The 16,902-nt window shown below is 32.6% G+C and overlaps 1 protein-coding gene across 1 annotated transcript in view; it reads right to left on the bottom strand.

The window, feature by feature from the left end:
• The window catches only part of VWC2L (von Willebrand factor C domain containing 2 like), a 155,542-nt gene extending 151,001 nt beyond the window's left edge, over nucleotides 1-4,541 (bottom strand). Inside the window, exons 1-2 of the mRNA XM_047773425.1 lie at nucleotides 3,803-4,541; nucleotides 1,038-1,507 (exon numbers count right to left, since the gene is read on the bottom strand). Coding sequence (XP_047629381.1) covers nucleotides 1,038-1,427 — 390 coding nt within the window. The 5' untranslated portion in view covers nucleotides 1,428-1,507; nucleotides 3,803-4,541. The remainder of the gene's footprint in view (nucleotides 1-1,037; nucleotides 1,508-3,802) is intronic.
• Nucleotides 4,542-16,902: the final 12,361 nt, after the last annotated feature.

The following is a 16,902-nucleotide window of genomic DNA, read 5'->3' as shown; positions in this document are numbered from 1 at the left end:
GTCAGTGCTAGTAAACATTCTTCTCTCAAACATAAACAGTCATGCTGAAAACTAGCTGCATCTTCTTTTGCATACAAGGTTCTGAGTACCTTGTCAAAGAACTTGGTTGGGTGAAGTAAAAGTCATTTATATTAAGCCATCAGGATGACAAACTCCAAGGTACAAACTGCCATTACATTTGAGGACATGTTGATGTATTAATTTATACCCTAAGGGTTCAGATCTGACTTGTAGGAAACCCTAATTAAAACTAGCCATTAGAGAAAAGAGACTCTAAGAAGAGATAAAAATGAACTCCAATTTACTTGAAAATGTAACACATCCATAAAAAGAAAAAGACTAAGAAATACCATAGAGGCTGAAAAAATAGTTTTTTAAACTACCTTTTACAAGGGACTATGATAAAAATTCAGTTCTCTCTGGGGTGCTATAAGTAAAAAAAAAAAAATATCTACTGAGCAGATGAACAGAATGGGAACCATACTCTACAGGAAGAAATCCCAATGCATATTTTTAATATAAAGACCACACCTGAGAGTGTGTCTTGTAGCACTTGCATTTCCATACACCAAATAGATAATTCTAGACTATAGTTTAACAACTCCAAATACAGATTTAATAAGACACACACACACACACACACACACACACACACTCCCACACAAAACTCACAAAATTTAAACATTAAATTAATGGACACATAACCTTTTAACAAAATTGTTTCCCTTAGAAAACATATTTTGTAATAACACCAAATAAATATTTAAAAGCAAAAGTAAAAGATGGTAATCATGCCCCAAATACTTCTGGAGGAAAATTCTATATCATGAAACCCTATAGATATTGATCAACAAACCAATTGCTTATTGACCATGGTAGTACTTATGCTAACTGGATAAGTATTATTTATTTGATTTACATATTTTTGTAAATCAAAGAGATATTTTAAGATTTTTTCCAGCTTTAACTTTAATGTAGTAATCTAAGTATGTTGTATAAAAAGTTAGTATTCGATAAATATGGAGGGTAACTCATACCTTAAATTCCTCCAAGATTTTGTAATTTTTCCCATGATATTCACAAAAGTTTTTCACTTCTTTGCATTCGGGACAGCATCCATTGTGTTCCACTTTAGTACACTTTGGGTGAATTTTGGGGCATTCTGGCTGGTCGCAAACAGGTCCATCCAGAGCACAGACACATGGACAGTTGGAATGCCCTGGGAAAAATCGTTCTCCCAACTTGTATACAAAGCCGCTGTCATCCACACACCCTTTCCCTCGATAGTCATCAAAAATCAGATTGTCATTGTTAGAGGTCTGGTCACCTTCATCAGCAGGATAGTCTTCATGACTGATGGCAGCAGAGGTGACCAATCCAGGGATGACCAAAAGAAGTATGCAAGCTTCATGAATATGAAGAGCCATCCCCCTCCTCAAAGGCTTCTGGATGTGCTCCTAATATTAGATATGCTCAGCTCCTTCCATGGGACTTCAAGAGGGGTAGGCTGAAAATAAATATTTAAAAAGAATAATGTGACATACATAAAGCTAATATACATTCATTTAAATCCATGCTCTTAACCTGTTTATTTGAGATCTGTTGGGAAGATAACTAAAACCTCAAATAGACTAAGTTTATGCAACTATCTACCCTTTACTAGGAAGTTTGGAGAGTTGATCTTTGGCAATATATGCATTAAAATTTGTCCTTTATGGACTTATTTCACCTAGTTATCTTCAGTTTGAATTTAACTTCTGCATGTCAAAGGTCTAGCTTTGTCTAAACTTTAAAAAGTGATTTTAGTGAGACTGAAATTGATTTTACTAGTAGTTCCAAATAAATTGAGAATATTTACATTCATGTTCTCTTTGAATTCAATAACTAGACTAGCCAGTGACAGAATGTGTTTGTATATACACACACACACGCAGATATATAATATTATAATCATCTGTATGAAAACTCAAGATATTAGGGAGAAAACATTATACTTCTAAAAGAAAGGGAAGAATCCAACAGTTGAATATAAATTATAATTGGATGGAGCTAATATAAAGGCCTTCCCGTTTCTTTATGCTCATAATTGGAGAACAACATGGTCTCAATATGGGTCACTTGTTTCAGTGAATATGAATCTGGTTTTGAAACATAATTAAAAAAGAATAATTATTCCACAGTGAATAAGAGAAAAAAATTTAAATATTAAATATTTTAAGAAAATGCCATATATTGAAAAGGATTTGTTAAAAATAACTTTATTTGTATTATTGTCCAAACCTTTATTTTACTTAAGAAGTAAGCTCCTAGTGGGCAGGAAAATGTATCTGTAAATTATTTTTATAGCAATTTGACTCTAATATTCATATAATAAATACTATTTGAATTAATTACTTCGATGTAAAATAACATCCAATCTTGAAAACATACCTCTTTTCGACATGTCAAAGATACTTCTTTTAGGCAATTTGTACAAAAATGCTAGTATAAAACTTGTCTATTGAAGTTCCTTAATAATGTGTTGTCCTTCATAGAAAATATGCCTATTAATTTTGTGTTATTGATTCTTATAAACTTCACTTGGTATTAGTGGTTAGTGGGAAGTATTGGTAGTGGGCTCTTATTTAAATATTTAGAGTGACTAACTCATATAAAGCCTTGGGGAAACTGACTTTAGGGAGTAATAGATAAGAAAAGCATCAAATATTTAATTTGCCAGTTTAAATGCTACTAGTTTTATGCCAATATTGCTAAAATAGGACATTTTCAGATCACTTATAAATATTATTCATTGGCTTATTTTCAGATTATAATAGAAATGATAAACCATCTCTTTTCAGTCTGACATACACAGACAATAATTTTAAATAAGATAAAAATGGCATTAGGGAACTTAATGAACTATTATATTTGCATTTTAAGTTAGATATGTAAATTGTAGTAATATTAAAATGGAAGGAAGTATATTTATGCCCTTCTTCAAGAGAAAACTGCTCTCTAATATTAGAATTCCTTTTGGGTAGGTAATGATAAAGGAGATGGATTTATTTTAAAATATGTCAAAAATAATGAGTCATGACAGAACAAAAAATGCAAACCTATAATTCTACTTGAGAAGCTGGAAGCTCCCTTTGACAAAGCATTTTTTTCCTCTTAAATTACTATAGAGGCCACAAACGTAACACAAGCTCCTGAAAAAGCATAATTTACTAATTAAGGCATACATTTATATATCTCTCACATATTTAGAAAGTTTATCTTAGAAGAAAAAAGAGCTATTGTGCTTTCTTACAGTTTTCTAATACTATCTGTCAATGCATGCAAGAGAAGCCATGTAAAGTACACATATCATTCTGTTTCAAAAGGACATAGACAGAAAATGATCTCTTTGCAAGCTACAGGTAGGCATTAATGTGTCAGGTTAGAGTAAATGTAAACTTAAAAATAGAAGTGTAATACCCACTTTATAGAAATATTAAACATGCTTTTATTATATGGAATACATTTTAAAATCTACATGGAGAAAACAAAGTATTTTTTTCAATGTAAGAAAGTTATTTTTTTAAGGCATTCTTCATAATTGAGCTGCTCTAGCACAGCTTAAGATACTATTTATCTAAGAAACATTAGAGAAATCACAATGTTTATCTAAAAATTTTTAATAAGTAAGCAAACATTGCTGAACTGAGGATCACTTCCCAGCTAAAGTTTCCCCCTCCTCATATTGCTACATAGGATTTAAAATGACTGCATCTATTTCTTTGAGAAAACAAGCATAACTCATGTCATAAGATACACTTACCTAATCACTCTGGAGGTTAATGGTCGTGGTTGGGGTCATAGACCAATACGAACTAAAAGACCAGGTATGTTTTAGGAAAGCAGTTTTTCCTTAATTATCCAAAGAATACATTTTCAGGCTTGAATTAAAGGCAATCCATTCTACCTCCCATTTCAAAACACAGTCAAGAAGCAGTCTCCCGCCCTTCCAGAGAGAAACACAGCAGACACACATAAGAAATATGCTTTGGACCTATCTTCAGAATTCAAAGCAAGAAGCAATGCTGGTCCTGTAGCAATCCAGACCTCAGTAGCAGAATCATGTTGAACTTATTTTTAGCCTTTTCCCCGATCCTTCTATGAAATTTCCCGGCTGATTACGCCTCCTCCACACATGAGTTCACTTACACAGTGTTTGCTACGGCAGTAGAGGTGATTTGGCTAGGCTCTGAGGATCAAAATCAGCAACAGCATGCTGTAGCTTAAAGCCCGCTCTGCTGGCAATACCATCAGCATCATCCACAATATGTTGCTTGAATCCCCTCTTACACACCAGAAAATACTAACTGTGGACGTGAAGGAAAGGAGCAACTTTAGCTTGGTTTCTGCATCACTGAGAGCAGTTTGCAGACTGCTGATTTGGAGCTCATTCTGCCGACAGCCGGGAATTCCTCAGCACCACGGACAGCGCCAACAACTGGCTTCTGAGCCCAGCTGGGTCGAAATCAGGAGCTGCTCCTTTAGAGCAGGCTAGAGCGTTCTTTAAGCAGTCGCACTTTATATGGTGGATGCATGCATTAGGAGGGGGAAAGGCATTTTACGGTGAGAGATACTTACTTGCACTGAAATTACAATGAAAATGAAAAAAAAAAAAACACCCATTGCAATTACACCTAATTCATTCCTGCATGGGTTGCAGAGATGAAAGTTCCGGAAGAGCCTTGCATTTAGATTTAAGCCATCTGCAGTCTCCGATTATTATTAACAGATAAAGCATAATCATTGTCAAAGAATCTGGGAAAATTTATGCTCCCCAGTTCTATTTGACACTTTGGTTGCAGAAAGACTGTCCCTCTGCCACACGATTAAACTTCAGGTCTTCCTGCAGTTTAGATTTGATTGAAAAAAAAAAAAAAAAGTAGTCTGTTTCTCCTGCAGCTTGTTTTCTAACATTCAAAAACAATCTCCTGTAATTCATCTAGTCTGTCATTAGGCGTCATTGTAAAGCTGTTTCTTCCAAACCACTAGCAAGGATGCTCTGTCTTGCAATTCTTAGCAAAATGAGAAAGAAAAAAGACCCAGACACAAATAACTTAGCAGAAAGTTATTACTATTTTTATTGGTAACAGTATGAGTACTAAAATGCATGTCGAAAGCATGTTTTAAAGCAAATTATAAATGTTACCTGCTGGCATATTTAACCAGATAGTTACTGATTGAGGTCTGTATGAGGCAGTTTCAAGCCTTAAAGGGAATACCCTTTGCAGTGGGATATGCTGACCATCAAGACCATGTTCGAACGGTGCCATCAGAGCCTCCAGAAAACAGAGTCTCTCCGTCATGAGAAAACACGACTGTGTGAGCCTCACTGTCATGGCCCATCAATTTGTGAATCTGTCCCGATTTAAGATCCAACAAATGGATAACCCCATTGCCACTCGCCTGAGCTAAAATTCGACCTGACAGAGAGAGAGAGAGAGAGAGAGAGAGAATGAATATCAAAGTTTTATTTCAAGCAGTCACAGTCTATAAGCAACTGAAGATAGTTTTGTTTCAGTTATAATTCAGACTCACTTTACGTTAGATTCTAGTAATTAAATATGAACAAAATCCTGGCCTTATAGGAAATAATTCCCATCAAAATGAAGACATAGCAAGGATGTGATTATAAAATTTTGAAACCTACTTTATATACAGATGTCATCAAATGCCCTGCTAGTCTTTTTATATTTGAGATTAATAAATAATTTTGAGAAGATAAGAAAGCTTCATTGCTTAGTTGTTTCATTCTTTTTCAAGTGAATTATTTCTAGAAAAGTATTAAAAAACAAAGAATTCAAAATGTACGGCAAAAAAAATTCATACATATATAAACACACAGAGGATAATATATATTAAAATTTTTATTAAACTTTATCATACTAAATCACTACTTAAAACTATATTAACATATATATTTGTGCTTTAAAATTTGTGACACACATTAGCACAGCAATTTTTTGAAGTTAAAGTCAAAATAAAAACTTCCATTTCAAAGATGTCTAGGATTTCTTACTCTAAAACTTCAAAATTGTGGTAAGCTAAAATTTTGTTACATAAGAGGGCTATTACAACACAAAGTGGTCTCATAATTTTTATACCATATTATTTGTGAGTGAATCATTTCCTTAAAGTGAAAAAACATATCTGCAATGCAATTTTCATACTTTTATTAAAGAAGTCCAACAGCAAACTATCAGAGAATTTGGAGGTAAGTAAAAGTAACAGTATATCTCTACATAAGCTCACTATGTGGGGTGATGTTAGTACTATCCTTGGGCTTATCTAATTATACTTGCATAGTATATATTGTCATTCCAACAATAACATTTAAAATTAATTAAACTCTTTTCAACATGCTAAATATTAGATTTAGTACTTAACATAGATAATTTCATATTATCCTTACAATATCTAATGATAAAGAAAATAACAGTAACTCCATTATATAGATGAAGAAAGAAAGGCTTGGAAAGGCTAAGTAACTAGCTTAAGATGACACTTTAGGTATGAAAGGAACTAGCATGTAATCGTAAGCACTTCAAATTCAGGTCTGGGCTTTTAGTCATTATGTTTCCCACATCCAGCATTGCATTGTTATCAGTGATGCCTTTTACCGATGTTAAGTAGGTGATATTTTGTACAAATAGAATTTGCCCATTCCATAGTAAAAATTCTATAATGATAGCACCATAAAAGTCACAGTAAAATATTTAATCACAAATTATAACCCAAATTGCCACGAATACCTCTAAAACAGAAAATTATAAAAGTAAAGCTAACCATGATAAATATGGCCTATTTGCAAACCTTTATATCTACTGAGCTTCTTCATCTAGAACAAAGCCTGACACAGCAAAGATCCTTAGGATGTATTAGAGTGTCCAAAGCAGCAGATGTGAATATTTATTATAAACCCTCTTCTACTAAGTCTTTGCTGACCAAGGCATTACATATGGATTTCACTTCCAGCTTCACACTGTAGGCAATTGTTGTTTGTGACTTTCCTAAGAATCAAACAAATAACTTTTTTTCTTGTAGTCTTCATACCACAGCTAGAAAGGTAGTAAATACTCTTTTCTCTCTTTGAAAACAAAACCAAGTAGAGTAAAAGCCCATTAACAAAAAAAAAGGAAAGGGTTTAACTTTATTTTTTATTTTATTTTATTTTTTTGTCTTTGTCATTTTTTTTAGGGCCTCACCCATAACATATGAAGGTTCTAAGGCTAGGGGTCGAATTGGAGTGGTAGCTGCCAGCCTACACCATAGCATATAGCAATGCTGGATCCTTAACCCTCTGAGTGAGGCCAGGGATTGAACCCGTGTTCCCATGGATGCTAGTCTCGTTCATTAACAGCTGGGCCATGATGGGAACTCCATAAGTGAAAATATTTATGAAGATTCTTGGAAATTTCTCAAGTTTGTTCAATAAAATAGGGAAAGTGATAATATTGGAACTTAATAGTAGGATTACATAATTCAATAGCACCATGCATCAGGTATTTAAAAAATGTCGCTTTGTTAGAACAAATTTGAGTAAGCAAGTTTATGGTGAGGTTTTTCAGGTTTACTTGATCTCATTTTCAAAAGAATGCAAGACGTGTGTGTGTGTGTGTGTATTCTTTTCCTAAAAAGGGTATACATTTATAATCAAGTTCAACTGTAAAGTATATTGGATTATTACATGGCATATAATATTTGACTGAAACATTAGTTTTAATGGGAATTGAAATGCTGAACTCTTTTTAGGTTAGATAATTTTCAAAATTCCTTTTCAGAATGTATCAATTACTACATTAGATCTATTGGTATGAGAGAGAAGTGGCACTTTCAACAAAAAAATCAGTGTGATTATTGGTGGCATTTCTATAAAGTAGAGTATTTACAGGTATGTGCTAATCTCTCTAAATATGAATCATGTCACAGTCTTAATGACAAATTTAGGAAGAATTGAAAATTTAACTACATCAAATGTGGTCAATGGAATTAAAATATAGTAGACATGAAAGTTTAAAGAGTACTATGAGGATTTATGAAAACATACTAATAATATTCATGTTTGATTCAAGAGGCTCTAAAAATATAAAAATATTTATTTCTGCTTTTTATAACATTTTAATAAGCAACAGTTTATTGTTTATAACATAACATTTTAATCAAGTATTTAACCATTATAACATTTTTATGAAAGATTGTCTTCTAACATGAAATTCCTTAATAGTTTCGTGTCATTTAGCAAATTTTCAGAAGGATAATATACTATGAACGCACACATTGCAAAAAATGTCACATGGATTTAAAGAATGTGATTTTAAAAAATAGAGTAATATAGTTTGTCAACATGATTTTAAAATAAAAAGTCAAATTGATTCATAAAGCTATCTAAAAATATAAATATTTGATTATCTATTATATAAAAAATGACTTTCTCCTTTTTTGGTTAACATTTAAGTTATTAGGATTCTCAAACTTTTCACACAATGGGAAGAAAACAGACAGTCTGGGAAGACTGATACTGTTTTATAACTGCTATTCTTTTCTGTAAATCAGTAAATATCAACAATGAGTGATTATGACTCTGACTTTATCCACATGTCTCTGAAAAACTTAATATTTATTTTTATCTATCAAGATGTTATAATATTTTCTTGTTGGTTAAGTCAGTATCTTCTTTGTTGACCAGTGGGTTTGAGTGAGGATAACATATATTGCTATCCATTTTACGCTACTGGATTAATTTGCCAACCTCTCATGGCTAAAGAAGACAAGCATTAAATTTTGCCTATAAACCTTTAAAAATTGCCAATAAACCTTTAAAAATTAGTATTTCTCTCAAATTTTAGTTCTAACTGAACTTATAATTTAACACAACAGCCTCTTTATACTTTGTTTTAAAAAGCAATATTTTGAAACAAAATAGGTCTATCTAATAATATCTTGGGCAGTGCAGTCTCAATTGGATTTGGTAAACAATTTGAAATCTTTGAATGTACTTTCTAATATAAGCATCATTAGCAATAGAATCTCTTTAAGCTTATAAAATGAATTAGCCCATGGAAATCAAGTGGTAACATCTGAATGGTACCATTTGTGTAAATGTAATCACTTTGGATAAACCCATATAAAATGGAAACTCAAGTTGTACGCTAATAAATTGTGTAAATAAAATATTGCCACTTTTTCAAACTAAAGGACTTTAATGTAGTTTTATCTACATACATGTATGAAAATTCAATTTGATTTTGAGAGTATACACCTAAAGGAGCCAACAGTTACCTTAATCTTTTCAACACTGACTTCCTAGCCTAGACAAATTCTTCTTAAGTTTAGGAATTCTGCATGCCAGAAATTATTGCAATATTTTTGACACTAATTATGAAATGACATAATCAGTGCTTAATACACACATGTTGCAGGAGGAGTTGTAGTTTGATACAAATAGCAGTATGATATTTTTTGAAAGGAAAGGATATGAGCTTCTTTGTCTTTCAGGTCTACTAGGAGTTCACAGTTAGCCATCACTGATTGAATATTTAGAGCTCTACCTGCTACCTTACATGCTCTGCATTCAACCCTGTGAGATAGATATTCTTTCTTCCTTTTAAAAAAGCTAATGGGAGCAGGTAAATGTTGGATTTCAACTGAAAAATTTATTATGCAAAAACTCTTGTTTCTTTTACTGGCTTTAAATTTCTTTCATAAATTTAGATGCAGGTAAGTGTGACACTTGGGGCTTCTCTATGAATGCCATTGAAATTCCTAAGTATTTAGGCTCAAATTTAATGCTTATGTTAATTTCCTAATTCTTTTTTTCAGTGTTGATTTTACTGCTTTTTGAAACTCTGAAACTAAAAATCCTGTTCTTGCAGGATTCATTCTTCATATACATCATTTAATTAAATGAACACATATCATACATACTAAAAATTATACCTGATGATAACTAAAAGGTTTCATGTTATATCCCTTCCCACATCTCCAACAAAATCATCTGCCTAATCTTCCATTTCTATTTTGAATACTATATTCTCTCTTTTTCAGACTCCAAACTACAGTGACCATTATTTCACAGCTTTTCCCTCTCCATTCTTAATCCAAGTTTTATCCATTTTTCTTTACTACTTTTCTGTGATTTGCCCATTTCAAACTATTAGGTCCATAATATTGAAGTCCTTACTTTTAGATGTTAGGACCAATAAAAATATAACCCAAATGATTTTCTGTTACAATTTCCTTACTTTCAAATCTACCTACATTAATTCCTAAAGCTTTCTTCAGTTGTCACTCCCATCCTAAAATACCGTAAATTTGACTAGAACAAGAAAAACAGCAGCAACAATGACAACAGAGACCCCTTACAACTACAGCTCTGACATTCTCATTTTGTGTTTTGTTTCTAGAGTTAATTGCCTTATTTTATAAATACATGATTAAATGATTTGCCCAAGGTAAGAAATGTACTCATGGCAATTGTAGAACCTGGCTAAAATCAGATCTTTGACCCGAATCTGGGCTCTTTTTATCTTTCCTTCTGATGCTGAATAATGTCCTAGTATCTTAGTTTTTAAGTTAATACACTAACACAAACTTGCATTTACTCACTCGAGTATACTTTTACATGACTGTGTTCTCCACCAAAAATTTGCCATTTCTTTATTATATTTTGTACTTCCCCGCCTTTGAATTATTATTTATATTATTACCTCTGGTAAAATATTTTTCTTAGCTATCTCCAAGGTTCCTTACTTTATCTTCCTAAGAAAAATCAACTCATTGATTAAATCCAGTTTAAAATGATTTCTTCACCAAGTTGTTACAAGGTATCTCTAGTGGGGAAGATATTTTTCTTCAGAGCATTTATTGCATTTTATTCATACCACTCATGCTAATAAGAGGCCATAAATTATAGTATATTATGTATTTGTCGTGCCTTCTTAACTTTCTAGTTAGTCAGGAAGAGTCTTGTCATTTATTTGTGCTTTTACCCCAGTTCAGCACCTAGGCTGTTGTAGTCAACAATCATAATAGTTAACAGTTTTTACAATTATCATATCTAGTCCTTTTTATTTGCCAACAGTGTTCTAAATACTTTACACACTTTATCTCATTTTATCCTTACAACAGCTCAATGAGGTTGTATATACCTCTGCTATCCATTATAGCAGCCACCACATACATACGGCTACTGACTGAGCATTTGAAATGCAGCAGTGCAAACTGAAATGAAATTGTAAAATGCTCACCAGATTCTTATTTTAAAAATATTAATAATTTCATACTGATCACACATTGCAATGGTACTCATTGGGGTATGTTAAATAAAACATATTTTTAAATTAATTTCACCTGTTTTTCAAAACATGGCTAGAAAATATTTTTAATTATATAGCTGGTTCACATAACATTTCTACTGGACAGTGCCAGCATATATTCTGCCATATAGAGGAGAAAAATGAGACAGAGAGAGATAAAAGCAACTTCTCAAGGCCACACAGCTTATAAGTGGTAGAATCTGGATATGAGGACTGTATGACTCCAAAGCTAAAACTCTTATCCTCTATGTCATGCCCTAATACCTCCAGATGAATTTTTATTGATTGGCTCAATGTTGTCTCTCCCACTGTGATTAAGCTGCTGCTACTAAAATGTAACATGAGTCAGAGTAAATATCTCTTGGGTGTACAGCTCCAGTTTCTAGCTGAATCTATGCTTACTCCTAGGGATACTTCAAAATTAATTTCTATTGAAGTACAAGAAATATTTCAAAAATTTCATTTCTGTGGTTACCCTAATGGTACTTATTGACTCCGAGAATCTTATTGTACAATTAGCTTTCTGGGGATAAGTGAGAGACTTAGGAAAGCAGTTTTTATTCTTTTAGAGTTTAAAAAGCCCTACTATGTACCCCAGACTCTATACTGCCTTAGTGAGCAGAAAAGATACCTCCATATCTTTAGGTGAGTATTTTAAGATTTTATAAAATTTATTTTATTTTTGCTCTAGGGGAAACACACCAGAATATATCATCCCTCTGATGCTTATGCTTTTAACACTAATATTTCCTCAGACTCACTCAAATAGTATTTTTGAATACAATGAACATATTTTATCCAACTCCTTATACTAATTGTTCATGATACAGTTATTTTGTTGAAAGATTTCCACTTAGTTTTGTACAAATAAAAAAGTTTCCTTCAGAATTTAAAAAGACATTAAATTGTTAAATTAATAAAGTAAAATTATCCATGGTGGAGATATTGAGACCTCAGTTATCAATATTCATATTTCCTGAAGTTCCAAACAAAAATCATGAGATGAATGAAATATTTAGATAAAGTGAAAAATAGTGGTTAGGTTTTAAGAAGGTAGTGGTCCAGCAACACTTTCTATGGTGGTTTATTCACTGGCCAAAAAAATGCCATTTTGTAATGGAACATTCAGATAAGAAAAATAGGTAATGTAAGGTTATGAAATTTACTAAGTCATGTTGACACGAATCTCAGGAATCTTTGATTTTTGTTATAATTGACAACACTAGTTAATGTACTAAGAGTTAGAAGCTTCCTTGGAAAAGTCCTTAATTGATTTACTAACATTTATCTGATGAACCATCAGTTATCAGATGCTATTAGCCTAGGCTATTATGGATACATATATTATGTGGGTCAAAGCTAAATAGAGTCCTATTTAAGAGGACTCATTAAATGCTATATCTATTGAAACTATACATTTATTGTTAGATAGTTTAGAAGACATGCTTTTCTTATTACTCTATGCTTATACACATAATAATAGCAAAAATGTCACAAAGTCCTCTTATTCATTTGATCATGTTGCATAAATATAATTTGCCAGCAATATTATGAGTCAACAGTTGACTAAAATTATGCTGTTTTCTATTATTTATACCATCAGGAATAGCATCATTCTGGATTCAATGCATGTGTCTGTATGAATGGAATTCTCTTATAAGAAACAGAAGCAGATTCAAAAATTTTAAGCTTATTACAAATAATGAAAATGTGACTGAAATACATCATTACATTTCTCATTAAAATCAGTAATTTCTCAGGATTATACATGTTTTGATTAAATTTCAAGCAATATGTTCTCCCCAAGAAACAAAAACACCCATTTTATAATCATTCAAATTAGTCTCATACACAGATCATAGGAAATATGTTTATTACGAATACACATGAATGAAGTCTAAAACAGTTGTATGCCATATATGAAATAACATATCAGAGTGGATAAGGGAGGCTTTGATCAATAAGGAAATGATTTTTATACACATCAGAACCAATTTGAAGCAGTTCTCTCGATCAATATGGATAGGCAGAAATGCTTCTCAGCATTTATTACCTGTGGAGAGCATTATTGATTAACTGTATTGATTTTTAGAATGCATGTGGAGAGGCATCGGTTATTTCTTTAAAAGATGTCTCAAAATGAAAAGTATCAAGCAACTATTTAAGTTTTGAGGATTTGCATTAATGGCTCAACCTGGGTCATTATTCAGAATTTTAAAAGCATCATTGAAGGAGATATGAAATTTTATTTAGTTTATTTTGCACCTTATTGCTGATTGATACATTTCAGAAAAAATGTATTTCTTGAGAATATAACTTGCCTAAATACTGGTAACAATATATAAACTTTCCAGTATTTTTTTTTTTACTATGTTTATTCTTGGTAAAATGTCTTAACTTTTCCCTTGTAGGTAGAATTGCTTGAATAAGGATTACTTTGAATCAAAGTGTAAATTTAGGCTAAAAAATAAATGAATTTAAATTTATCTAGGTAGAAACTCATGTCCTAAAATGACAATAGAGTGAAAGTTTCAGCATGTTAGTTTATGACTCTAGTCAGGCAGATATGCTTACCTTATTTGGAACATATATTTAATAGATACAACAAACTGAGAGGAAGAAGATAAAATCTACTGTTGTTTAAACTCTGTACAGAATGCTATGAAATGAATTTTGTTCCACAGAGTATATTTTATATGTTTACCCTAAGTAAACTTTAAATATGGTAATTGTTTTTTGACTTCCACTTGAAATCTAACAAAGACAATTTTTGAAATTCCTAAAACTCAGCAGGTGAATATATCCAAAAAACTTGTCTTTCCCTTCAAGGAATAGAACATTTAGTCTTACCATATGTAATTTATAATTATGTTCCTCCTATTTGGAGAATGTGAATGAATATCTTCTTCAACAAGTGCTTTCCTACATGAGCTATCTTCTTAATATTACAGAAACCCCTTGTGAGATGCATGTAGAGTCCTAAAAATGTTCTAACTAATTATTGAATCTATTTAGACTATCAACAGCCACCTGCTTTCATTATGAAATCCTTGTAGACCTCTTTCCTAACTTGGTCTTCACCTATCCAGCTGATCAGTGTTGAAATAATATTTATTCTGGGACCCATGCACCTGGAGATTTGCAAACATTTCAGAAAAGCTTTTGCTGATATCAGAGGAAAAATCTAGCTTCAGTTCAGTTGTGGGGGTCAGATAAGTTACGGTAAAGTGAAGTCCAGACCAAATCACAGATTGGGATCTCTTCTTCCCTGTTGCTCATGGGGAGAGAAACAACCTGAAGGCTGATATTTTATACCAAAAACTAATTAAAACTAACTTGTAAATCTTACTATAAAATAATTTAATACTTAAACCATAACTTTACTACAGTTTATAAGTTAGAATTCTAATATTTTGGAAGTTTTTCCCTTTAGTGGACATTCATGTCACACTAATTTCCTCATAAAGGAATCCCCCCTTCCTGAATGTGTAGTCTTATCTGTGAGGAGGGAAATACTGTCAGCCTCTGTTATTTAAAGATGAGATGGTGAATTATTAATAATTGCACATTATTTTTTAATTATTGTATTATAATTTATTTATAATGTTCTGCCAATTTCTACTCTATAGCAAAGTGACCCAGTATACATGTATATATACAATCTTTTTCACTTAATATCTGCCATTATGTTCCATCACAAGTGATTGGATATAGTTGCCTGTGCTGTCCAGCAGGACCTCATTTCTTATCCACTCCAAATGCAATAGTTTGCATCTACTAACCCCAAACTCCCAGTCCATCCCAGTCCATCCCCATCCCCCTTGGCAACCATGAGTCTGTTCTCTATGTCAGTGAGTTTGTTTCTGTTCTGTAGACAGGTTCATTTCTACCATGTTTTACTTTTTTTTTTTCAGTTGATGGCTGTTGATTTTTTTTGTCTTTTCTAGGGCTGCACCTGTGGCATATGGAGGTTCCCAGGCTAGGGGTCTAATCGGAGCTGTAGCCACTGGCCTATGCCATAGCCACATGGGATTGGAGTTGAGTCTGTGACCCACACCACAGCTCATGGCAATGCCAGATCCCTGACCCACTGAGCAAGGCCAGGGATTGAACCCACAACCTCATGGTTCCTAGTCGGATTCATTAACAACTGAGCCATGATGGGAACTCCTCTACCATGCTTTAGATTTCACATATAAGTGATATCATATGGTATTTGCCTTTCTCTTTCTGACTTGTTTCACTTAATGTGAGAATCTCTAGCTCCACTTGTCTTGCTGCAAAATGGTGTTATTTTATTCTTTTTCATCCATTCTTAATCCATTTATTTGTTGATGGACATTCAGATTGTTTCCATGTTTTGGCTATTGCGAAGAGTGCTGCAATGAACATAGGGGTGCATGTATTTTTTTCAATGAAAGTTTTGTTTGGATATATGCCCAGGAGTGGGGTTGCTAGATCATATGGTAGTTCCATATTTAGTTTTCTAGGGTAACTCCATACTATTTTTCATAGTGGTTGTACTAATTTACACTCCCACTAACAGTGTATGAGGGTTCCATTTTCTTCATTCCTTCTCCAGGATTTGTTATTTCTAGACTTATTAATGATAGCCATTCTGACAGTGTGAAGTGATACGTCACTGTAGTTTTGATATCTCATTGTAGGAATAAACCTGATCAAGGAGGTGAAAGACTTATATGCTGAGAACTATAAAACATTAATCAAGAAAATTAAAGGGGATTCAAAGAAATGGAAAGATACTCCATGCTCCTGGACTGGAAGAATTAATATCATTAAAATGGCCATACTACTCAAAGCAATCTACAGATTTAATGTGATCCCTATCAAATTACTCATGACATCTTTCACAGAACTAGAACAAACAATCCAAAAATTTATATGGAACCATAAAAGACCCAGAATTGCTAAAGCAATCCTGAGGGGAAAAAAAAAAAGCAACAAGCAGAAGGTATAACTCTCCCAGACTTTAGACAATATTACAAAGCTACAGTAATCAAGACAGTGTGGTACTATTACAAAAACATACATACAGACCAATGGAACAGAATAGAGAACCAAGAAATAAAACCCAGACACCTACAGTCAAATATCTTTGACAAAGGAGACAAGAATATAAAATGGGAAAAAGACAGCCTTTTCAGCAAGTGATGCTGGGAAAACTGGACAGCTGCATGTAAATCAATGAATCTAGAACAAACCCTCACAACATGCACAAAAATAATATTAAAATGGCTTAAAGACTTAAACATAAGAGGAGACACCATAAAACTCCTAGAAGTGAACATAGGCAAAAATTATCTGATATCAACTGTACAAATGTTTTTTTAGATCAGTCTCCCAAGGCAATAGAAATAAAAACAAAAATAAACAAATGGGAACTAATAAAACTTACAAGCTTTTGCACAGCAAAGGAAACCATAAAAAAAAAGACAACCTATGGGATGGGAGAAAGCAGTTTCAAATGATGCAACTGACAAGGGCTTTATCTCTAAAATATATGAACAACTCATACACATCAACAGCCAAA

This window comes from Phacochoerus africanus, chromosome 3, assembly GCF_016906955.1.
Source record: "Phacochoerus africanus isolate WHEZ1 chromosome 3, ROS_Pafr_v1, whole genome shotgun sequence".
Classification (NCBI taxonomy): domain Eukaryota; kingdom Metazoa; phylum Chordata; class Mammalia; order Artiodactyla; family Suidae; genus Phacochoerus; species Phacochoerus africanus.
Note: the sequence above shows the minus strand (reverse complement) of the source record. Positions and strands in the feature narration are given on the sequence as shown.